General features: G+C 48.3%; 2 protein-coding genes across 3 annotated transcripts; both read right to left on the reverse strand.

The window, feature by feature from the left end:
* Positions 1 to 314: 314 nt before the first annotated feature.
* LOC143322112 (protein FAM3C-like) lies at positions 315 to 7,871 on the reverse strand. Of its 2 annotated transcripts, XM_076733037.1 has the most exons (11): positions 7,761 to 7,871; positions 7,277 to 7,547; positions 6,616 to 6,654; positions 5,127 to 5,210; positions 3,875 to 3,943; positions 3,673 to 3,781; positions 2,491 to 2,549; positions 2,331 to 2,381; positions 2,169 to 2,253; positions 1,889 to 2,015; positions 315 to 1,580 (listed from the first exon to the last, which is right to left on the reverse strand). In XM_076733037.1, the coding sequence occupies exons 2-11, from the start codon at positions 7,293 to 7,295 to the stop codon at positions 1,491 to 1,493; spliced, it is 732 nt and encodes a 243-aa protein (XP_076589152.1). In that variant the 5' UTR covers positions 7,296 to 7,547; positions 7,761 to 7,871; the 3' UTR covers positions 315 to 1,490. The 2 variants fall into 2 exon arrangements, with proteins under 2 accessions (XP_076589152.1, XP_076589154.1); XM_076733039.1 differs by lacking the exons at positions 6,616 to 6,654; positions 7,761 to 7,871 and having other exon boundaries at positions 7,277 to 7,583.
* LOC143321770 (uncharacterized) lies at positions 7,727 to 23,552 on the reverse strand. Its single transcript, XM_076732408.1, has 14 exons — positions 23,542 to 23,552; positions 22,790 to 22,887; positions 18,456 to 18,549; positions 18,056 to 18,143; positions 17,071 to 17,407; positions 16,443 to 16,536; positions 16,279 to 16,366; positions 15,456 to 15,762; positions 14,541 to 14,634; positions 14,355 to 14,442; positions 13,850 to 14,168; positions 12,967 to 13,060; positions 12,775 to 12,862; positions 7,727 to 12,347 (listed from the first exon to the last, which is right to left on the reverse strand). The coding sequence occupies exons 1-14, from the start codon at positions 23,550 to 23,552 to the stop codon at positions 11,778 to 11,780; spliced, it is 2,370 nt and encodes a 789-aa protein (XP_076588523.1). The 3' UTR covers positions 7,727 to 11,777.
* Between the last annotated feature and the right edge of the window lie 69 nt (positions 23,553 to 23,621).

A 23,621-nucleotide genomic window follows, 5' to 3' on the forward strand; every position in this document is an offset into this window, starting at 1 on the left:
ACTCTAATTCATTTACAGCTGAAGGTGATCAGTGGATTTAATAGACACTGAACAAATCTCTTCACATTTAATAAGCTTTGAACAAAGCTGTAAACCATTCAGAAGTATTTTTTAAAATCTCTTTGAGTCTTTAAAATAGAACTGACATGCCTCCACCCGCAGCCCTCATATGCACCATATCCCCATTTATAGTTTGTTTAACATCCAGGTCCACAGACGGTCACAAGACCAGCTCACATCACATGATCTGTATTGATCCCCAGAGTAGAAATTCAGCAGCGCAGACAGAAATAAGCACAGATGAACAGAGAAAGTAAAAAACAAAGTATTAAGCAAACAGTATTTATACATTTACAGTATCCACGACCACTGATGTGCTTACAGTGAAGTGACACCGAGCAGAGGACGGAGGAGTAATATGACTCCATCTACTGTACATAAACACATCAGAGAACAGTTAACATGACCGCTTACCACCTTCAGCCTTAATCTGAACACCAAAATAAAAGCTCCAACCTTCAACTTTCACTTTCTTTTTGTTTCACTGCAACAAATCCAACGAAACACCTGATGGATCATCTGCTGACATAAAAAACACAATCCCAGTATCATTTCCCAGTATCACAAGGACTTATGAACCGTGCTTGAGTGAGGACGTTGTTCTCTGGACGTTCGTCCGTCTCAGTCTCCGATCGACGTTCAGCCTGTAAACACTTTATCATCTTTTCTTCAGTAGAATCTGTTTTCCATCAACGAACGAGCTCCTGCTCAGCTGAACAGACTGTAGAGAAAGATCAATCAATTCCATCACACCACACACACACGCACGCACGCACGCACGCACGCACGCACGCACACACACAGAGTCCATAGAGGTGAACGGAGGCATAAAAATAAGTATTGGATCCCATATTGATCAGATAATCAATATTAAAGGACTTTTTTGACAGAAATCTTTTGACAGGCTCTAAAACTGGAGGTTTTATTTTTGTGGACGTTTCACCAGCCGGCCTGTGCTGTGATTCATTAACGGGACATTTCTGACTTTCCACGTGGACAAAGAACGACTGAATGCTCCTTCAGGTTTGGTCTCAGGAGGTTTGACTGGGAGGTGGAGCAGGTGGAGCAGGTGGAGTCTGTGGTGATGGAACAGTCCCTGAGTCCCTCTGTGATGAAGGTAGATGATCCAAAGCAGCCCTGACTGAGGAAATCAACCCTCAGACCAATACAAATATTCAGAATCAATAAAAATAAAGGTATTCCGGGTCAGCGAGCAGCGGTCTGTGTCCTCTGTTTGCCTCAGTGACAGACAGAGACTGACGGTCTGTGAGCGTCACCTGAGGAAGAGAACAGCTGGATTTGCTGCTAATGATGCAGAAACTGGCTGATCCAGCTCAGCAGCTCCGACACAGATCAGTTTAACACCAGGCAACACGTCGCCTCTCTCCTGCTTCACCTTCCTCTCGCTCGCTTTCACGAGCTGAACCGCGTCACTCCAGGTATTTGGAGATGCATCCTTGGAGTTCGATGAGCTCGGGCCAGTTTTCATATTTATTTGTTGCGCTGTCGCTCTTCAGGTGCTGGAACAGACAGACAGACAGTTCTGATCCTGATTCAACCCAAACAGCATCAACAGGAAACCAGATCACCTCTGAAAGTCATGTGACCCTGTAGGGCTACGCTAAGCTAACCGGCTGTCGCTTCATATTCAGCGTACAGACATGAGAGTGAAGTCAGTGTGAAGATCTGACTCAAGAAGAAGAAGAGGAAGAAATCGCCAAAGGATTCGGCCCATGCAGTGAAGTCAATATATCTCTCACGTTCTCTAAGAAACGTTCTGTTGGCTGTAAAACATGAGTCAGCAGAAAACGGAGCGAGTCGTCGTTACCTTCTCAAAGTTGTTCTTCACTGCTGCTCCTTTCCCTCCGACAAACACCCAGTTATCTCTGAAGCCCAGTGATTGGACAGCAGAGCTCCCCAGTTCAGCAATCAGCTTCCTGGCATCTTCATTTAACCTGTGGACACCGGCCGGCACACACAGAGGGGACGACCCCTTCAGCGCTCACTTTACTCTCATGGAGACAGAATAGACATGGACACGTCCTCCTCTGACTCCCCGACACTCTGAACAACCCAATAAAATACGCAAAGACAGGAGGGACATTTACTTTGACGACGGCTCGTCGTAGGACGCCATCAGCACCACAGAGCCGAACTCGATGCTCCGCAGGAGGTCGACCAGAGGATTCACATCTGCAACACAAACACACCTCAAACGTCTGACCACAGGACACTGAGAGACGCTCGTCTGAACACCAGCTGCTACGTACCGCCGCTGTACATGTCGAAGTGAGCCGTCTTTAGGATGTCTCCTGTCTTACCTGTCAAACAAAGAGGCGTTATCGTCGTGAGTCTCACCATCAAAGAGACATTTTCATCATCAGGACAATTCATGAACATCGTACAGAGGAGACGCAGAGTTCAACTCACCGTCCATCACGACAATGTTTATCCCGTATCCAGCGTTGTTCAGCAGTGTCCCAAGAACCCTGAGGACAGATTGATGGACACTGAATGAGCTGATAAACCCAGAGACAGCTGGAGGAGCAGAGGACAGAAGAAGAGAGGACAGAGGACAGAAGAGGACAGAGGAGAAGAGGACAGAAGAGGAGAGGACAGAGGAGCAGAGGACAGAAGACAGAAGAGGACAGAGGAGCAGAGGACAGAAGACAGAAGAGGACAGAGGAGCAGAGGAAAGAAGACAGAGGAGCAGAGGACAGAAGAGGAGAGGACAGAGGAGCAGAGGACAGAAGACAGAAGAGGACAGAAGAGGAGAGGACAGAGGAGCAGTGGACAGAAGAGGATTTCCTCTGCAGAGCAGAATGAACCATCTGAAGAGGACAAAGCCTTCAGTAACAGCATGCTAACACGCTAACACGCTGCTGCTGATGACAAACAACTTTAATAAACAAACAAATATAAACGAACACATTTCTGATATTTTGGTCCAGACAGCCGCCCGGTGTGAGCGACGTCACTGTGAGTTCCAGGTACAGACACCTGATGGTCACCTGATGGTCACCTGATGGTCACCTGATGGTCACACGTAGTGTGGGAGAAAGTTTCTTATTGAATATGTTTGCTGATGAGCAGGTTGCTTTGTTTACCGTGTGATTTGTTTACCGTGTGATTTGTTTACCGTGTGATTTGTTTACCGTGTGATTTGTTTACCGTGTGCTTTGTTTACGGTGTGATTTGTTTACCGTGTGCTTTGTTTACGGTGTGATTTGTTTACCGTGTGCTTTGTTTACCGTGTGATTTGTTTACCGTGTGCTTTGTTTACCGTGTGATTTGTTTACCGTGTGCTTTGTTTACGGTGTGATTTGTTTACGGTGTGCTTTGTTTACCGTGTGCTTTGTTTACCGTGTGCTTTGTTTACCGTGTGATTTGTTTATCGTGTGATTTGTTTACCGTGTGATTTGCTCATCCTGAGGGAATCATGAACATCTGAACCACACGGCTCAAAACAAAGCTGTCTCACTGTACAGTGAGGTCAAAGTTCAACCACTGTGCCCTTTTTTCTTTGTAAAAGCTGAAAGCAAAAACTTTAGCGATCGAGACACGGCCTGGACATGCGAGGCGAGATAACAGAACAACAACAGAAACACGTACAGGTTGTTCTGGACGTAGATCTTTGGAGCCACGACGTTAGCGGCTCCGCTCTGGATGTAGAAGCTGAAGTGATCCTCTGGACAGTCAATCTTCATAACAGACGATCCATCTGAAGAGGAGGCGCACAGCACTGATTAACCCCCCCCATCATGTCAGCTTCACTCAGTCATCCGTCATCCATTCATCTGGTTTAGGCACTAACCTAAGAGTTTGGAAGGCGCCTGAGAAATCTGACTGGACACGTCGAAGTCTGCAGAAAGACGCAAATCATCTGAAAACAAGAGTCACAGAATCACAGAGACGTTAAACTCAGGGATTCAACCACCAACGCACCACCTTCAGAGAGACGGAGGAGGTCTGGAGGTTCATCCTTTCAGTCACATTAACTCCAACAGCGTCAAAGCATCCACAGAAACGGCTCCTGCACCATCGTCCACGTCTAAAGTTCAGCTGAAGCTCGGCTTCAACAGCCCGACTCATCAAATCAAACAGAGATCTTTCAGTCTTCTCGGCATGAACCATCATCTCTTGTGTTCCTGCTGAGTCAGACTTTCAAACTTTTGTGTAACAGGTTGTTTGCAGATGACGTCACGTCACTCTTTGTTGTTAACTGCACTAACTGCAGATGGAGGGCAGGAGGTGATTTTCTGCATTGGAAACACTTTAACACAAACTCAAAATGCTGATTTTTAGCATTGTTTACGGTCGCTCAGCTCGATCAAACCAAGAAACCACGAGGAGCTTTTATTGAGCACCAAAAGTTGTTGTTCATAAGGGTGAAAAATGCAAGACATCGATGAAAAAACGTCAGAAAATATTTCTTGCTAACTGTCTGTGATCAGGACGAGCCGAGTCGGCTAATGGTGGAAACGCTGTAACATTAGTTATTGTTTTAAATGTGTGCTGATAGATTTAAAGAAACAGCTACAAACAACACGGCTAACACTTAGCGTTAACGGCTTCACATAAGACAGCTGAACATAAATAACGTACCTGTCTTGTTTAGAGACTGTCTCCAGACTTCTGTCTGCTTTCATTTGTTTTCTCGAGCAGAACGACGTCTGAACGAGCCGCTAGTTGTTTTACTGGTTGACAGCAAATCTTTCAGTTCAGGTGAAAAATCGCTCGTCTTCATCACGTAAGAGTCACATCCAACATATGATCTGATTTTCTGTTTGTTCATAATTTAATCTAAACCAGCACAGAAAGAACTTTCCTTCATCTCACCCATTGCAGTTTTCACTTCCTGCCCTCCGTCTGGATTTAACGTCATGTGACTGCTAACAGCCTATTGTCAAACTCATCGTTATGCAGATGATACGGTCTTATACTGTGCAGGTCATGTGGTCCGATTCACGATTTTAAAGGAACAGTTCAGCTCTTTGTCTCTCGTCTCCACACGTCCAGCAGTGGCTTTAAAGACCACTGATTGGACACGAGGCTCCTTCCTGTACCTGTGAACGGGTTGCTGAATTTCTGCAGGATGAGGGTGACAAAGACGACCAGCGGCACCAACACCAGGACGCAGTGCAGAAGCCCTGCAGGAGACAGACAGAGGCAACGAGTCAAAAGACAAACTGTGTCCTGCTGGTGATGCTGTCAAACCGGTCCGTCCTGAAGGTCGACGCGCGTCCAATTAAATCTGTCACCTGAACAGCTGAGAGACGATGAGCGAGAGCGTCGTGTTTCTCAGACGATCGTGTTGGTTTTTTTCTCTTTCTCACAGAAAACTGAAGAGTTTTAAGTAAAAACTGCTGAAAAAAATCAATTCAGGAGGAAAAACCTGTTCATTCTTCATTTTAAAGATTGGAAATGGCGCTAATGGACACAACTCGTGTGTAGCTAACATTAGCATGCTAACGCCTGACCAGGTTAGAGTAAAGCATGTAAAATGGATGCAGTTGACAGCTCTGACCTTAAATGTTGCATGTTTATTTTAATATCTTCTCTTTCCTTTGATTCTTTCAGAAATCCCCTTCAGCTCAGGCTGTTCACACTGGGTGAATGGCTGAATGAATGAATGAATGAATGAATGCTCGTGGCAGGTGTCTAGTCAGGCTGGTTCCACCAATCCAAACAGGTGAAACCAAAGCAAATATTTCTTATCTATGAAATCCAGATCCCAGCAGTTGAAGTCAGACTTGTTCAGATCAGTTACAGTAAAATCCAACATGTGTACCAGTATTCACTACGAATACTCTGAGTACTTTCTACTGCTCACTTCTCTTCATTTTACTGAATGAAATATTTGAAAGATTTTTAAAAAGTAAAAAAAAAAAATAAATAAAATTCTTTCATATCAAAGAGAGAGAGACGCCTCCATGAATCACCTGATCACATCCTGCTGTGTTATCCACACACACACACGCACGCACACTCACTCACTCACTCTCTCTCACGCGCACACACACACACACACACAAACAAACACACATTCACTTTCTCTCGCACGCGCGCACGCACACACACACTCACTCTCTCTCTCTCTCGCACACACACACACACACACACACACTCTCTCACGCACACGCACACACACACTCACTCTCACTCTCTCTCTCTCTCTCTCTCTCGCGCGCGCGCGCACACACACACTCACTCTCTCTCGCGCGCACACACACACACTCTCTCACGCACACACAAACACTCACTCTCTCTCTCTCGTGCGCGCACACACACACACACACACACACACACTCTCTCACGCACACACACACACACAAACACTCACTCTCTCTCTCTCGTGCGCGCACACACACACACACACACACACACTCTCTCACGCACACACACACACACAAACACTCACTCTCTCTCTCACGCACGCGCGCGCGCACACACGCACACGCACACACACACTCTCTCTCTCACGCACACACGCACGCACACACGCACGCGCGCACACTCTCTCTCTCACGCACACACACACAGGAGGAAACTTACATCCTCTGAAGTGTTGTCTTCTGGCCATTTTTATTTTTCCTGTTGAAGACAAACAGGGAGGACGAACAGATTGAGGACAGTTCACAGATCTCAGATCTGCTCTGGTTCAATATAATGAATCCTTCAGAACCTTTTATGTCTCTTTCGATTGAATTTCTCCCTTTTGAACTTTTCTAATTGGTTAGTTCATTCTTTCAAACTATGATTACAAATTAATCACATAGAAAAATGTGAAATATTAATGTTGAACCAACAGAAACTCAAGAGTTCAGTTCAGAGATCAGATCAGAAGAAAAGCAAAATGTTTGCTGCTGTTTGATAAAGACTGTTCTCAGATCAGCTGTGTGGAGGAACTGACCAACATTTCAGCTCGAACAACAAAAACAAACCACACAAGTCAAAGTTTGCATCAAATATCAGAACCTAAAATCTCAGTTTCCCACAGCTGAAAGGGACTCAAAGCCAAAGATGTCCAGAAAGAGACACCTCAGGACTCCACCTGACGCAGCGCTACAGTAGAGAAATGCACTCTGATGGCGAACACCTGAGCAGGTGTGTTCCGTTCAGAGGAAGCTGAATCACAGCAGACAGCTCAGAGTCTGAAGACGAAAGAAGAGAAATAAGAGTGAAAGCAGAGGAAAAAACAAAGTGGAGCACTGACCGACTCTGACTGTGAGCATGTCTCTGATGTCTCTGATGTCTCTGATGTCAACCCGCTGAGTCTGAGCGAGGGAGGCGTTCAGTTCCTGGAGCTGCACGGACAAACAGGTAGATCCTGTTCCACGTCCCTGATCCCGACAAGCCGGTCACACCCATTTAACTGCAGCCAGACCTCACGCTCCGTGACACCGTCGACACCCGGAGGACGATTACAGATACCAAGTCACCTTCTGCTCTCATGGTGGACGTCCAGCTCTGAACGGACCAAAGACCTGAACCACAGAGACCCGAACCACAGAAGGCCACACGACACTGAAATATCCGCTTATCACAAAACATCTCAATCTCTCATTATTGAAGTACTGCAGTGAAATTAAACAGTGATGCGTTCAAATACAAATCTAAACTGTTTCTCACACACGCGCTCACAATAAATAGATGAAAAACTGAATCTTCATAAACTTGTTTTTAATCAGAATTTTTACATTTTCAAAAGTCCACAACGGGTCTTCGCGGGCGTCCTCAGGACAGTCAGCTGGTCCTTTGATTGACGGCTTCAGCATCAACACGTCGTCACGTGCACAGACGGACGAGCAGACGTGTTTTCAGCAACAAGATGGAAAACCCGTTTTCAAAGGACTCAACATTCACACGGAGACGTTTTGGACACGTTCAGGCTGGAGGACACAACAGTCTCTGCATTCACAGACGGGATCCACCGAGTCTCAGGTGTGACGACCTCCAGGTGAGCTTCAGCAGCGGCACAGTCCAGCTGCGGTCTGAGAAGGGCTGACGGAGCGAGGACAGAGGACAGAGGACAGAGTCCTGCTTCAGGACACAACTCAGCGTCTTCAGCAGGAGGACAGCTCTCTACAAAACGTTTAGCTAAAATCATCTGAACAGTTCTGGAGCTTTCGGTGGGGATGAATCCTCCACAGCGCCACCAGCAGGCGGACTTCCTGTCTGAAGCTGAGTCTCGTGCTTTGAATGATGATCGAATTCAACCAGAGCTGCGATGATTGGTCGATTAATCAATAAATGAACGAGTAACTATCCTGACAAACACTCTGAGATTCTAATGAACTGAATATTTTCTGTGAATCTGACAACAGAAGCCGAGTCCTGATTTAAGCATCAATCATCCGTTTGATTCATCGACCCATCGTTTGGCTGGAGCTGACCTGAGCGTCATGTGACACTGCCTCTGTGGTTTATTTACTTCCTGTTGGCAACACGTGACTGAATCTGAGCGTCTCACCTGTGAGACAGACCTGAAGACGCCTCCTGACGTCTCATCTGTGGACACATGAAATAAATACAGAACACCGCAGCAGAACGTCTTCAGACGAAACGTCTGAGTCTCAGACTGAGCTGGATCAGAGTCAGAGTCTGGATCAGAGTCAGAGCCTGGATCAGAGTCAGAGTCTGGATCAGAGTCAGAGTCTGGATCAGAGTCAGAGTCAGAGTCTGGATCAGAGTCAGAGCCTGGATCAGAGTCAGAGTCAGAGCCTGGATCAGAGTCAGAGTCTGGATCAGAGTCAGAGTCTGGATCAGAGTCAGAGCCTGGATCAGAGTCAGAGTCAGAGTCTGGATCAGGGTCAGAGTCAGAGTCTGGATCAGAGTCAGAGTCTGGATCAGAGTCAGAGCCTGGATCAGAGTCAGAGCCTGGATCAGAGTCAGAGTCAGAGTCTGGATCAGAGTCAGAGCCTGGATCAGAGTCAGAGCCTGGATCAGAGTCAGAGTCTGGATCAGAGTCAGAGCCTGGATCAGAGTCAGAGCCTGGATCAGAGTCAGAGTCTGGATCAGAGTCAGAGCCTGGATCAGAGTCAGAGTCAGAGCCTGGATCAGAGTCAGAGCCTGGATCAGAGTCAGAGTCTGGATCAGGAGTCTGGATCAGAGTCAGAGCCTGGATCAGAGTCAGAGTCAGAGTCTGGATCAGGAGTCTGGATCAGAGTCAGAGTCTGGATCAGAGTCAGAGTCAGAGTCTGGATCAGAGTCAGAGTCAGAGTCTGGATCAGAGTCAGAGCCTGGATCAAAGTCAGAGCCTGGATCAGAGTCAGAGTCTGGATCAGAGTCAGAGCCTGGATCAGGAGCCTGGATCAGAGTCAGAGTCAGAGTCTGGATCAGAGTCAGAGTCAGAGTCTGGATCAGAGTCAGAGCCTGGATCAAAGTCAGAGCCTGGATCAGAGTCAGAGTCTGGATCAGAGTCAGAGTCTGGATCAGAGTCAGAGCCTGGATCAGAGTCAGAGTCTGGATCAGGAGTCTGGATCAGAGTCAGAGCCTGGATCAGAGTCAGAGTCAGAGTCTGGATCAGAGTCAGAGTCTGGATCAGGAGTCTGGATCAGAGTCAGAGTCAGAGTCTGGATCAGAGTCAGAGTCTGGATCAGGAGTCTGGATCAGAGTCAGAGCCTGGATCAGAGTCAGAGTCTGGATCAGGAGTCTGGATCAGAGTCAGAGCCTGGATCAGAGTCAGGATCAGAGTCAGAGCCTGGATCAGGAGTCTGGATCAGAGTCAGAGTCTGGATCAGGAGTCTGGATCAGAGTCAGAGTCTGGATCAGGAGTCTGGATCAGAGTCAGAGTCTGGATCAGGAGTCTGGATCAGAGTCAGAGTATGGATCAGGAGTCTGGATCAGGAGTCTGGATCAGAGTCAGAGTCTGGATCAGAGTCAGAGTCAGGTCCTGTTTCGTCCAGATGTTTGACGTCTCTGGAGCTCCGTCTGTCCTCAGACTTTAAATAAAAAGACAAACAATGTTTCTGGAAATAAATAAAAACATGAGAAACTCTTTGGGTGGGCCGCCCAGTGACCTGTGTGTGTGAATGACAGCAGATCCTGATCTGGATTCACGTCCAGGCTGTTTGACTTGAACCTCCTTCATCATCAAAGTGGTCTCCGTCCCAGAGGACAGACAGGGACACAACAGGCAGAGCTGCACAATCAATCACCAGAACAAAAACTCCTCAGGTCCTTCATCTTTACTGTCAGGGACAGCAAGCTGGTGTGGGCTCCGGTCCTGGACCTGGTTCGTGGGCTCCGGTCCTGGACCTGGTTCGTGGGCTCCGGTCCTGGACCTGGTTCGTGGGTCACCATTGGCCTGACGTGACCCTGAAAACTCTTTCACTCTCATTCACATTCAGTGATTTGAGTGCTTTATTTGCTGGCGGGTGTCTTTCTGTCGTCTCTGTGACAGTTAAGACGAGACGAGTCCTTCAGTCCTCGAGCTGAGAACGATCCAGATCACTTCACTCATTCAGGTCTACCTGGAGAAGAGAGCAGGTCTGCTGCTGGATCAGGACTCAGAGACAGATCACATCAGATCAGACTGAATGGCTCTGGGCTCCCGTACGAACGGGGAGGACTCTGAGGACAGTGAGCTACATGTTACTTCAGGGGTCTGCTGGTCTTTGTCCAGAGGGTCAAAGGTCAGACGAACCTGCTGACAGCGTCCTCACAGGTGTCATCCTCTGTCTCAGGTTACTTTAGTTCGTCCTGCAGCTGCCGTCCCTCAGGACGTCTACAGCTGGACACAGTACTGCATCAACACTGCACTCACATCCGCCTCATGCAGCAGTACTACAGTATTTTCATGTATTACATGTTCACACACACGAAAACACGTTATTACACTTCAATACGCTCGTCTGTCACCCGGCTGTGCAAAGGATTGTGGGTCAGAAAGGATGAGCGGACGCAGCAGGACGCCCTGGTTATCTACTGCATGCTGTATTTGACGCACTGTGTATCAGGACAGAGGAAATCTTCGTCATATACGAAGACAGGGAGCCAATCAGCTTGGACCAACATGGCGTCTGTGTGTGTGTGTGTGTGTGTGTGTGTGTGTGTGTGTGTGTGTGTGTGTGATCCTTCACACTGAAACAGGCGCCTATCAGCCGCAGCCATCAAACTCTGGCGTGTTTGTTGAGCAGGAAGTGGGCGTGGACGTTTCAGATGCTGAAGAAGAACGACTCTCCCCTCCTGCGACTCAGAGCTGGACACCTGTACAGGTGAGAAGCCGTCACCACCTGAGGCCAGGTTCATGACTTCAGGCGCATCAGTGTCTGTGTATAAATCAGCCAATGAGAAACAAGAGCCTGCAGAGAGAAGGACGAGACTTCAGGAGAAAAAACGAATCTTTAAAAAACAAAAGCAGGAAGTGAAATCTTTATGTTTGAACCTCTGAAACACGTTTTACGTCTGTGAGTATCGAGCTTCAAATAAAGTCGGGAGTGAAACCATGACGGAGGTTTTTGTTCTGGCATCGTGCAGCCCTCCTGTGAACCTGGTCTATGGCGGCCCCCCGAGCTCAGTTCTCCGTCCTTCGCACGTCTCCGTGTGGAAGACCAACAGCCACCATGTCCACGTCTGAACGCAGCGGTGGACCGGGTCTAGATCTCCTCCGTGGTCTGTCAGTGCGGTTTACTCCTCCACACCGGAGGTCCAGACCTCCACGACAGACCGGAGCATCTCTACAGGGGCGGTCTACGTCCCCAGAGCACGACGGTCTACATGAGGGCGTTGAGGTGTCCAGAGTGTCCGACAGAGTTCAGCATCAAGGCCCTCTGGTCCAGCACCTCCCTCTCTCGGCCCAGCGTCGCCCTCTCCTGCTCCACCATGGCTCTGTCCCTCTCTACCGCCGCCCTCTCCCTCTCCAGCCACAGCCTCTCCGCCTGCACCGCCGCCCTCTCTCTCTCCACAGACGCCCTATCTCTCTCCACCATCTCCCTCTCTCGCTCCAGCGCCGCCCTCTCCCTCTCCACCATCTCCCACTCCCTCTCCAGTCCTCCCAGCGGCCCGTCGCACGCCTCCGTGCTCCGCTGGTTCTGCTCGGCGCCGTCGCCAAACACTTCCTGTCTGTAGTCCGAGGAGGATGAGGGGGGAGGGGGAGGGGCGGGCCGGGGCCGGTGTCTGGGGGCGGGGTCGGGTTGCTGCTCGTCGTCTTGAGTGACGGGTGTGAGGAGGGGGGCGCTGCTCGCCAGACGGCCCTCCATGGCTTCATTCATCAGGTGAAACCATGGCCAGGAGGAGGTGCCGTCTGCCACGCTCTCCATCCCGACAGGAGGATACTTCAGGTCCTGAGGAGAGGAGGAGGAGGAGAGAGGAGTGGAGGAGGAGAGAAAAGGATGAGGAGAAAGGAGAAACACAGAGGAGGAGAGGGGAAGAGGAGGAAGAGAGGAGTAGGAGGAGGAGGGAGAAAAAGAAGGATAGGAAGAAACCGAGGGAGGAGAAGGAGGTGAGGGGAGGGAGAGGAGGACAAGAGAGAGGAGAGAAGACATAAAAACAGAGAAGACTAAATGTGTATTAGTCCGCCGGTGAAAGTAGTCCCTGCTGCGTCATCGTCTGTCATATTGATCTCTCATCAGCTGTTTCAATCGATATGAAATCAATTTATCTACACGTGAAAGAATGAAGTGACTGAACCTTCGTGTGTCCTCACAGTTCACACTCTGAGCCTCCTGCAGCAGGAGCAGCAGGAGCAGCAGGAGCCCGTCGTCACACTACCTTGTATCTCCTCTTCAGATTGTCCCACTTCTTGGCCATCTGATAGGTCGAGACTTTTCCCTGCAGGCCGAGCTCCTTCAGGATGGCCCTGAGCGAGAGGCGGGACAGACGGCGTGAACACGGGATGGACTGAGACCGATGAGCGAGACACAGACGCTGTGGGACATTTATCCAGAAAAGAAAACGTCTTACTTCCAGGCAGCTTTGGCGGCGTTCCTCCTCCCGGTGAACAAAGCCTCGTTAGCAGCTCGCAGCTTGATCATCCTCCTGGTGTCCTGGTCTGTCACTGAGGGAGACACACAGGTGAAGGACTGACAGAGACACGGGTGGACAGACACACGGGTGAAGGACTGACAGAGACACAGGTGAAGGACTGACAGACACAAAGGTGGACAGACACACAGGTGGACAGACACACAGGTGGACAGACTGACAGACACACAGGTGAAGGACTGACAGACACACAGGTGGACAGACTGACAGACACACAGGTGAAGGACTGACAGACACACAGGTGGACAGACACACAGGTGGACAGACTGACAGACACACAGGTGAAGGACTGACAGACACACAGGTGGACAGACTGACAGACACACGGGTGGACAGACACACAGGTGGACAGACTGACAGACACACGGGTGGACAGACACACAGGTGAAGGACTGACAGACACACAGACTGACAGACACACAGGTGGACAGACTGACAGAGACACGGGTGGACAGACACACGGGTGAAGGACTGACAGAGACACGGGTGGACAGACACACAGGTGAAGGACTGACAGACACACAGGTGAAGGACTGACAGACACACAGGTGGACAGACTGACAGACACACAGGTGAAGGACTGACAGACACACAGGTGGACAGACTGACAGACACACGGGTGGACAGACTGACAGACACACACTGATGGTGCAGCATCGGGGGCAGGGCTGTGGGCTGCTGAGGCCAGGGATCGAACCACCGACCGCTCTACCTCCTGCGCCACAGCCGCCCCCCGCTTCATATTACAGAGAGGAGAAGTAGAAGAAGAAGAAGCAGAAGACGGAAAAAGCAGCTGTCTTACTTTTATACGAGAGGTCGGAGGGCGTCGAACACTCCTCTCCGCTGGCGTCGATGTAGGTCACGTTCCCGTCGGCCTCGGCGCCGTCTCCGCCCACCATGCTCTCCAGCTCCGACACGCTGCTCCTCTCCGCCATCAGACAGTCTCTGTCGGCGGGCGGAGACGAGCCGAAGGCGCCGTCCTCCTCGCTGCTCCACACCGGCGTCACTCTGGGAGCTTTTCCCGCCAGCCGCCCCTCCAGAGCGTCGCTCATCAGCTGGAACCAGGGCCAGGAGGCCGGGTTGGTCTGGCCCTCCATGCCCCGAGGAGGAAACTTCAGGTCCTGAACACACAGACCCTCCATCAACATCGACCCTGATCAATGACTCTGGTGATTAACGGACGATCAAACAGCTGCTCATTCATTCTCTGATCGATCAATCCACTAACTCATCACACATCAACGTTTCAGATGAAACTCAGCCAATCAGAGGAGACCAGCGGCTCATCACACTGACGACGGTCGCACCTTGAACTTGGTCTTCAGGTTGTCCCACTTCTTGGCCACCTGGTCAGGTGTGATCTTCCCGGTCAGCCCCATCTCCTTCACTATGCCCCTGTGGACAGACAGAAGAGCCACAGTGAGACCACCTGTCCTCAGGTAGAGCTGCTCGTTCATCCAGGTGACTCGATTACGACGTTTACTGATGCTCACCTCCAGGCCGGCTTGGCCGTGTTCCTCCTCCCGGTGAACAGAGACTCGTTAGCAGCTCGCAGCTCGATGAGCCGCCTGGTGTCGTCCTCCGTCACTGGAACGACGAGGAAAAGGTCAACGGATGGACTAAAACACAGCCTCACCTGATGTCACCACCTGAGCTGTGACATGTGACCTGGACGACCCCTCAAACATCTGAGCGGCCTCCACCTGAGAGGGCACCACTGAAGTCCACAAGCACCGACCGACTGCTCCAACTGGTCCAACTGGTGAAAGACCAGCTGCAGGTGCTGGAAAGTACTCCGCTCACATACTTACAGGAAGTACAACTTCAGAGTTCACAATCTACGCTCCACCACGTCTCAGAGGGACATACTGCACGTTTTACTGCAGTACACTGATCTGACAGACGTCTGCAGTTACTCTGAAGAGTTTCTGGACTTAAACAAGCATTAAACCATCAGTACACAGAATATTACAGTACTGACTGCGGCCATTCTGCTGCCGAGTACTTTGATGTAATTTCTGTCATAATATGTGTACACTGTGGTAATAGTACTTTTACTTGCGTAAGAGTAGAGCTCAAAAATGAGAATGTTTGACCCTGCTGCTGTTTTTCTTCTGAGTGACAGTAAACTGAATACTTCTGTTGTGGACAGCTGGACATCTGAAGACGTCTCCTCGTCCTGAGGACACTGAGCTGGATGGACCAATAACTAAGTGGACAGATGATGAAGACGACCCGTCTCAGAGCTCGACCTTCAGGAAGATGAGGTCATGTTTCTCTCGTCGTTTTAAAGGTTGAATTCTGTTTAAACTCTTTTTTCTGTCGGTCAGACGTTAAACGGCGGCGCTCAGTGAACGGGTGCGTCGCCGTAAAGCCCCTTTAAACGCCGCCATGCGTGGGGTTCTTACGTTTGTAGGTGAACTCGGCCATGCGGTGCAGCTCGCCCAGCGTCGTGGATCCGTTCTTCTCCTCGTTGTCGACCAGCAGGTCCATCTCCGACTCCGTCAGGAACTCGGCCATTCCCCCTCGGCTCCGCCGCGCTCGTTTCTTGGGCGTCGGCGACAGCGGCTCGCAGTCCTCGTCTTCGTCCTCCACGATGGGCGTGAGGATGGGCGCCGCCCCGGCGAAGCGTCCCTCCATGGCGTCGTTCATGCGGTAAAACCAGGGCCAGGAGCTCGGGTTTGTCTCCACGCCTCGAGCGGGAAACTTCAGCTCCTGAGAGACAAAGCAGAGGGACCTGATCGTCCTGTCCACACCGCCACCGGCTCCTGTCCAAGACTCACAGAGACACGGCCGCTTCACGTCATCATTAAAAGACTCTTTCACACCTGTGAGGCGACGAGTGGACGGACGTCAGAGACCCTTTCTAACATGAAGACATTTAATATTTTGCTATTGGACTGTCGTCAGCCAAAACAAGACGAGATGATCAGCCGAGGACCAGCTGCTGTCAGACCAAACCAATCGATTCAGTGAGAATGAAATCAGCTGTTCTGTCTCTAATGAAAATCATTTCTCCCTCCTCATGTTCATCTACCTGTTCTGCTGGTTTCAAGACGCAGACAGACGCAGAGCAGGACTGACAGACTTTACTGAAAAAAATCTAAAAATGGTGACGATGATTATTCTGGGTTCTCTGACATCTGGGGAACATGAATCTGTTGGTTGGAGGGTTCTTGTCCTCCACAGAGTCATGGACAGGTTGTCTCTGGAGCTGGCGGTTGGACCTACCTTGTATCTCCTCTTCAGGTTGTCCCACTTCTTTGCTAACTGATCCGTGGTCAGCTTCCCCTGAAGACCAAGCTCGTACAGAATGGCTCTGCAACAGAAGACAGACAGACTGAGGCTCTGATGGAGGACAGAGGACGCTCAAAGCCGACAGAAGCTCCACTCACCTCCAGGCCGGTTTGGCCGAATGCTTCCTGCCGGTGAAGAGAGCTTCGTTCGCCGCTCGAAGTTTGATCATTCTTTCTGTTTCTGGTTCAGTCACTGTGGACAAAGACAGTTCTCAGCTCTGTGCATCAAAATGTACTTCAAGTATTCAGAGTACTGGGTGCAGTAAAGTGCTGATCATTTTCTCCATTGATCGATCGATCGTTTGCTTTGGAAACATTGTGAAAATAGTGAGAAATGTGGTCACAAAGTGACGCCTTCAGCACGTTTGTTTGGTCCAACCAACAGTCCAAAGCTCCACATGATTCCAAACACATTCAGATCATCGAGATCATTGAGAGGAAAAGCAGCAAATCAAACATGTGAGAAGATCAAACGTCAATGATTCCACAGCAGAGATCAATGAACCATCAATCATCATGACTGAACAACCAGTTCTGCGTGTAAAGTAACTAAAGCTGTCAGATAAAGGAAGCGCAGTGTTTCCCTCTGAGATGTGGTGAAGTAGAAGAAGAAAAGACTGAAGTATCAGTACCTCACACTCGTACTGAAGTACAGTACTTGAGTGAATGTACTTTCATTATACCACATGAACTGCAGTTGCAGGTAGTAAATGTGTTGTCCGCGTACTTTTGTAGGAGCACTCGGTCATCCTCCTCCAGCCCATCGGGACTCCTTCAGCGGGAGCAGCCTCCGCGTGCACCGTCCCATCGTCCTCGGCGCTCTCCGCCGCCACCGTGTCCTCCATCTCCGTCTTGATGAGGAATTCCAGGATGTCGGTGTTCTCCTGGTTCTGGTGCTGCTGGTTGTTGCAGCGGTGGCCGACGCCGCCGGCGGTCTCCGGGCTCAGCACCAGGTTGCTGTTGTAAAGGCGACCCTGCATGGCTTCGTCCATGATGTGGAACCAGGGCCACGACTCCACCACACCCCCCACGTTGTCCTGGCCCTGGTAGGGCTGCTTCAGGTCCTGGAAAACACAACCACGCTTACAGACACCTGACCGAGCCGACCAGGCGAGGACTCAGCCGGCAGACACCATGCAGGCTCTGCCAGGTGAGCTGCCAGGTGAGCTGCCAGGTGAGCTGCCAGGTGAGCTGCCAGGTGAGCCTCCTGGACCCCCCAGCCCAGTTAGAAGTCTTCTTCGTCGCTGAACGTTAAATTAAAATAAAGTCTGCACCTGATCCATGAACACGAAGCTTGACCCAAATATTCTTCACACTGCCATCATCCCCTTTGTTTTAAACACTGTACGAAACATCTCCTATTTAAAAATCTACTTTATGCTTCCTGAATCGTCTTTATTCCATCTTATCTTGTTTATTTTAACTGTTATTCACTAAAATATTGACACAAAGCTTCTTGTAGGTGATTAGTTTTAACCAGCTGTTCCTAATAAACTGGCAAAGGGGAGTAAAGATCAGGAGTGAGGACACACCTCCTGAGCGAGGTCAGTGATGCTTACTGTGATGTGAACCTGCAGTCATCAGACTCAGCTGTCTCTGGTCTCTGGATGTCTCCTCACAGGAGGCAGACAGACAGACAGACACCTGTCTACCTGCCTCAGGTGAACGCTGCACGCTTTCACACCTGAATGAAGCCTCACTGCTCACATTACCTTGTATTTTGTCCGCAGGTTGTCCCATTTTTTGGCGATCTGGTCTGCTGTCAGCTTCCCTTCCAGGCCGAGGCCTTTTAAGATGGTGCTGAGGGACAGACAGGACAGGACAGTGAGCTGAGGGACACTCACTAACAGGGTCCATAGAAGACACAGAGCTCGGTCCACGGAAGACACAGAGCTCGGTCCACGGAAGACACAGAGCTCGGTCCATAGAAGACACAGAGCTCGGTCCACGGAAGACACAGAGCTCGGTCCACGGAAGACACAGAGCTCGGTCCATAGAAGACACAGAGCTCGGTCCACGGAAGACACAGAGCTCGGTCCACGGAAGACACAGAGCTCGGTCCATAGAAGACACAGAGCTCGGTCCATAGAAGACACAGAGCTCGGTCCATACCTCCATGCTATCTTGGCAGAGTTCCTCTTCCCTGTGAACAGAGCCTCGTTGGACGCCCTGAACTCAATCAGCCTCTTCACATCCTCCTCAGTCACTGCAGGTGGAGGGGTCAAAGGTCAACAGTCACCGCACCGGCAGGTCAAACGTCATCACATACAACATGAACCGGGATTACTTACTTTTATATGAGTTTTCTGGGAACTGTGGCAGCGGATTGAGGACGGACTCCATTGTGATCATGGAAGAGGAGAGGGTCTGTACTGCTGGGGCAGCTAGGGAGGGAGGAAGGAAGGCAGGAGGGAAGGAAGGAAGGAAGCGAGGAGGGGTGGAAGTGTGCTGGTATTCGGGCCTGATGCTAACTACATCCGCTACCGCATCCTGCAGGTTTACCAGCTCTGCTTCTCCTGCAGCGGCGCGTCTCCGTCCATCGTGCGCGACAGCCCGGGGACAGCCTCGGCGTCGCTTTGAGCGGGCGGAGGTTAGCCGTCTCCTCGGGGGCGAACTCCCAGCTAACCGTTCACAGCAGCAGGCTGCTAGCTTAGCTTAGCTTAGCTTAGCTTAGCTAGCTAACCTAAAGAACAAACCTCCGCAGAGCGGGGCTCCCCGTCACACCGCGGCGCCGGTTCCCGTTCGCTGGAGCTGATTCTGACATCCGCTGTGTCGCGTTGTTTCACGCCATCGTCCCCAGACTGAATAAACCGTAAATAAAAGCGTTAGCGTTAAATAGAGCTAGCCTGCATCCCGTTTCCTCTGCTCCGAGGAGAGTGCGCTCAATAACATTACCCTGGCCTGCCCCACATCACGTGACCTCCAGCTCGGGAGGGCGGGGTTGGACGAGGGCATAAACAGCCCCGAAAATGATTTAAACAGACCTTTCATGTTAATACAATATAAATATCCAAAGTTTCATTCAGTCAAGTATTTTTTAAATACCATGACACATTTGCTCTTTTTGCTGTTTTCTTATCATTTGTTACATGAAAACTCTCGTTTCATTCATTGTCTAAGTACATTTACTCAAGTACTGTCCTGTACTTCAGCATAATCTTGATGAACTTGTACTGCATTTCCATTTTATGCAACTTTCTACTTGTACCAGATTACTTCGATTTAGAGTTTACATTAAAAACACGTGATGGGCTTTTAAATTGAAATATTAGACACAAAGAGCAGAATCTACTCTTCTAAACTTCACACATGCTTTCATTAAATGTTTTTTATACGACTCAAAGACATGAAATGATGGAAGATTTCTCAAAAGGACTGAAGACCTGAAAATGAAAAGTATTTGTTTATCAGTACTCAGTTTTTCTTCTTTCCCGTCAACCATCTGATGCTTGAACACTTCTTCCACCACTGTTTTATTTTTAGACCCATTTTGCTCATAAACGAAGCTTTAATGAGGAGTCTCACCTGTCTGTGTCTTTATTCATGTTCAATCAGTCAAATAATTTACCAGTGCTCTAAAATTCAGCTGTAAGGCCATAACAAGGAAACTCCCCACAGCCCAGAGGTGTGAACGCTCCATGGGAGCCTCACTGTCAGGCTGGATGATGACGATGATGATCATGATGATGATGATTCGTGATGCTGCAGCAGAAACAAACAAACAAACAGCATCAGAGAGCAGAGACGCATCATGAGCTCTCTCGTCCATCTGAGCTGCTGGTGTTTGAAATGCAGCTAAACAGTGAATGAGCTTTGGCCACACGAGGAGGAGGAGGAGGAGGAGGAGAAGGAGGAGGAGGAGGAGGAGGAGGAGGAGGAGGAGAAGGAGGAGGAGGAGGAGGAGGAGGAGGAGGAGAAGGAGGAGGAGAGCAGGGAGCCTGTTTTCTGCATCACACACACAGTTTTCTTCGGAGTTTACACTTCAACGTTGACTCTCTGAGTTGTGACCTCTCGCCCGTCAGCAGACAAACAGTGACAGAGTTTCTGTCATATTTCATCTGTTTATGTGGTATTTTAGGATCTGAATGCTTCATCCATCACTGGTTATAATAATAGTGATAATAATACTGAAAATAGTAATTTAATAACGATAACAACCTGTTCCTACCAGAAACAGCTTGTTAAACCACCTGATGTCTTTATATGGATGTTTATAAGGGAAATCTGGAAACGGTGACTTTAACTCTACAAACAGTTCATTTATTAATATTAATATGAGCGAACTTTGTCATCACAGAACCACAAAACAGCGACGTCACAAACTGAACCTGCGCGGAGCTCTGAGTCTGTTCGTTAACACCATTAAAACTGTTATCATTAACGTGTCAAGCTCTCTTTAAATACTTTTATTAAACGCGTTCACCATTTTCATGTAAACATCCGGCACAGACCGGAAGTGAAACGAGTGTTGTTGTTGTTGTTGTTGTTGTTGTTGTTGTTCTTCTTCTTCTTCTTCTGTATATTATCGGCAGTCGAGACTCATAACGGCGCTTTTCTGCCACCTACAGGCTGTTTTAACAACGCTATGATCATCAGGTCATTAACTTCAAATTCTTCAAATACAAACAAAATACAAAAAATAGAAAACATTTAACAAAATATTCATGAAAACTATTTCAACAGTAATGATAAATATGAAAGGAATAACCAACCAGGAGGGACTTTGATTTAAACTGATTAAAGGAACAAATTCTAAGAGTTAGATCCAGTTTTTAACGTCTTTCTGTTCTTGTTTTGTTTGAATAGAAAATAGAAAGTACGGCTGTGCTTGTACTTCTGTTTTTATACTGTCATTATCTGGAGACGAAGATTTAATTGTTAATATTTCGAGATATTAACGCCTTTTCTACTTATAATTTAACTTCATGTTGCTTTTCACTCTAAGTTTGTTTATTTAATTTTCTACTCACGTGAAGTGTTAATAGATGTAAAAATGCATTTGTATTTTCTATTTTATCCTGTTTCTGTTTCACTGCTGCACAACAAATAGCAATAAATGTAATGACTGATCGATAATATAGTAAATATTGTAATGTTCACAGTAACTTTTCATGAAAACTATCACAAATTTAAAAGCTCTTACTTCCTCGTCTTGTATTAACCATAAAATCTGGACATTGAATGGACTTTGGGTACATTTTTGAGGCCTTTTTCATTAATAATCCCCTTGTCCGTGCACACATTTTTAAAAATCCCTTAATTACTGCTAACTACTAACAGAACATCTTTGACTCAAACGAATTTCACACCGACTCTTTGTTTAGTGAATAATAAAGCTGACTAACTGATTATGTCGTCAAACGTCAGTGACCCGTGTTCTCTGCTGCCCCCTGAAGGCAGCACGAAGCCTCTGCAGCAGCATGAGAAACCTGAGCTGAGCTGGAGTTAACCAACAATAACTTGAACTTAATTCTGCTCAATATTCATTTTCTCTCATTATAAAAAACAGAAAATTAGACATTTCAATTAGCTGCTACTGGTAATCAGAAGAAAAAGGACATTCTGTAAATATTTCCATAAATATATGACGGTGTGGTGTAAGTCAAATAGGAAAACACTCCTATAGAAGTAATGAAGAGTAAAAACAATCATTCCATCAGTGTTTCATTTGATTTTTAACATGTTCATCTGCACAAACACTGAAAAGCTGTTTTTCATTGTGTTAAAGATCAGCAGTTGGTCAACTTTATCCACAAAGCAAAATGTGCTTTTAATGTTTTTCACCTCATTTCACTTGTTCAGTGGAAAAATCCAGTCTGTCTTGGACTTGAACAAGTGCACTGAAATCTGGCTGAATGTCTGAGAATGTCTGCATTCTCTTCAAAAGCCCAACATTTGTCCCCGTCACATTTGGACGTCCATCTGTTGTCACACCTGCCGGTGTCACACCCCTGAAAACGGATGAAAGAATCACGAGAATGATAAGTACCGTGTTTCCTCAACAGGTGTTTCACTGGAACCCCTTCACAGAAAGATAATAACACATCTACAGGTAAGGACAGAGGTAGACGGTACACACCTCGTTTACACGCCAGTAACATTCACAGCATTTACCTGAGATTATTCTCACCCTTCAAGCAATAGACTGAATTCAGTAAACTCCCTCACAATTTACCAAAATTACACTAAAGTGCATTAAACAATTTTCAAAAAACAACAATACAACTGATGACAACGTGTACCTGTGGGTTCACACTGTCGACACGAGGTGGCGCGTGCGCTCGACAGGATGACAATCTGCTTTGTTTCTCCACGAAACTTTGGTTTAACTCACTCAAAGGTCACAGTAACAACCTCTGACCGCTTCCAACGTGTTTTAAGTCGTTGGAGACATGTTCACGCTGTTTACAACGCACAACAAGCCTGATAAGGGATGAAATACTCACGAGCGCAAAGCACCGTGTTTCCTCCACAGGTGTTCGACTGGCGTGAGGAACAGGCCGCCACTGTCCCTCGGCAGTGGGTGGAGCCATAAGCAATCGATCTCAGAGTAGCAGATCACTGTGTGGACAACAGTTTGAGATGACTCCCGGCTGAATGCACAGTGAGACTAAAGCAAACAGCTAAACTACTGTGCTTTTAGCATTTTATTAATTCTCTTTAACCACGTGTGACACCCACAGCAAGCTGCTGGTAACGGGAACGACGATCGGCCTTGAAGTCCTAGAGAAATGTATATTTATTACAAGGAATCTCGGCTGGACAAATAATTATATGCCATCACCACACTGAACCTCCTTGCCGGTAACTTCCAGTCAGACTACCCCGGCAGGGCTGGGAATGTGTGAGCACACACCAGTTCACTAAAGTCCAATGCCAAGCTTGAAATCGAACATTTACACACGTGAAAAACAGCTAGACTGCAAACAGGTAAGCACACCTGAAGCGTGCCTTGTCCACCCGACTGGGGTCGACCGGCAAGTCAGGTAAATGATTGAATGGGGGGAAACAAGCCGAACCAAAGATAAGACGAACAAACGAAAATAAAGAAAAGAAAAACTAGATAACAGATGTTATCTGGTCTAACTGATGTTATCTAGTTAGCTAACGCTACCGGTAACCGGTAACGGTCAGTTAGCTAGCTTTAGCTAGCGTTAGCTAACAGGTCAAACGCCCAGCTCTGCTCCGCACAGTGAACCTGCTCAGCATCCTGCAGAGATCAGTGAAGCTCAGCACATCCGGGTTACAAAACACCGGAACAGAGTAAAATATTTCAAA

This window comes from Chaetodon auriga, chromosome 6 (assembly GCF_051107435.1).
Source record: "Chaetodon auriga isolate fChaAug3 chromosome 6, fChaAug3.hap1, whole genome shotgun sequence".
In the NCBI taxonomy this organism is placed as follows: domain Eukaryota; kingdom Metazoa; phylum Chordata; class Actinopteri; order Chaetodontiformes; family Chaetodontidae; genus Chaetodon; species Chaetodon auriga.

Coding starts and splice junctions, on each gene's coding strand:
- LOC143322112 (XM_076733037.1), bottom strand. Junction 3,782..3,874: donor GGCGCCTTCCAAACTCTTAG/GTTAGTGCCTAA, acceptor CCTCCTCTTCAG/ATGGATCGTCTGTTATGAAG. Junction 2,016..2,168: donor TACGACGAGCCGTCGTCAAA/GTAAATGTCCCT, acceptor CGGTGTCCACAG/GTTAAATGAAGATGCCAGGA.
- LOC143321770 (XM_076732408.1), bottom strand. Junction 14,443..14,540: donor ACGGCCAAGCCGGCCTGGAG/GTGAGCATCAGT, acceptor GTCTGTCCACAG/GGGCATAGTGAAGGAGATGG. Junction 12,348..12,774: donor ATCTGAAGAGGAGATACAAG/GTAGTGTGACGA, acceptor TCCTCTCCTCAG/GACCTGAAGTATCCTCCTGT.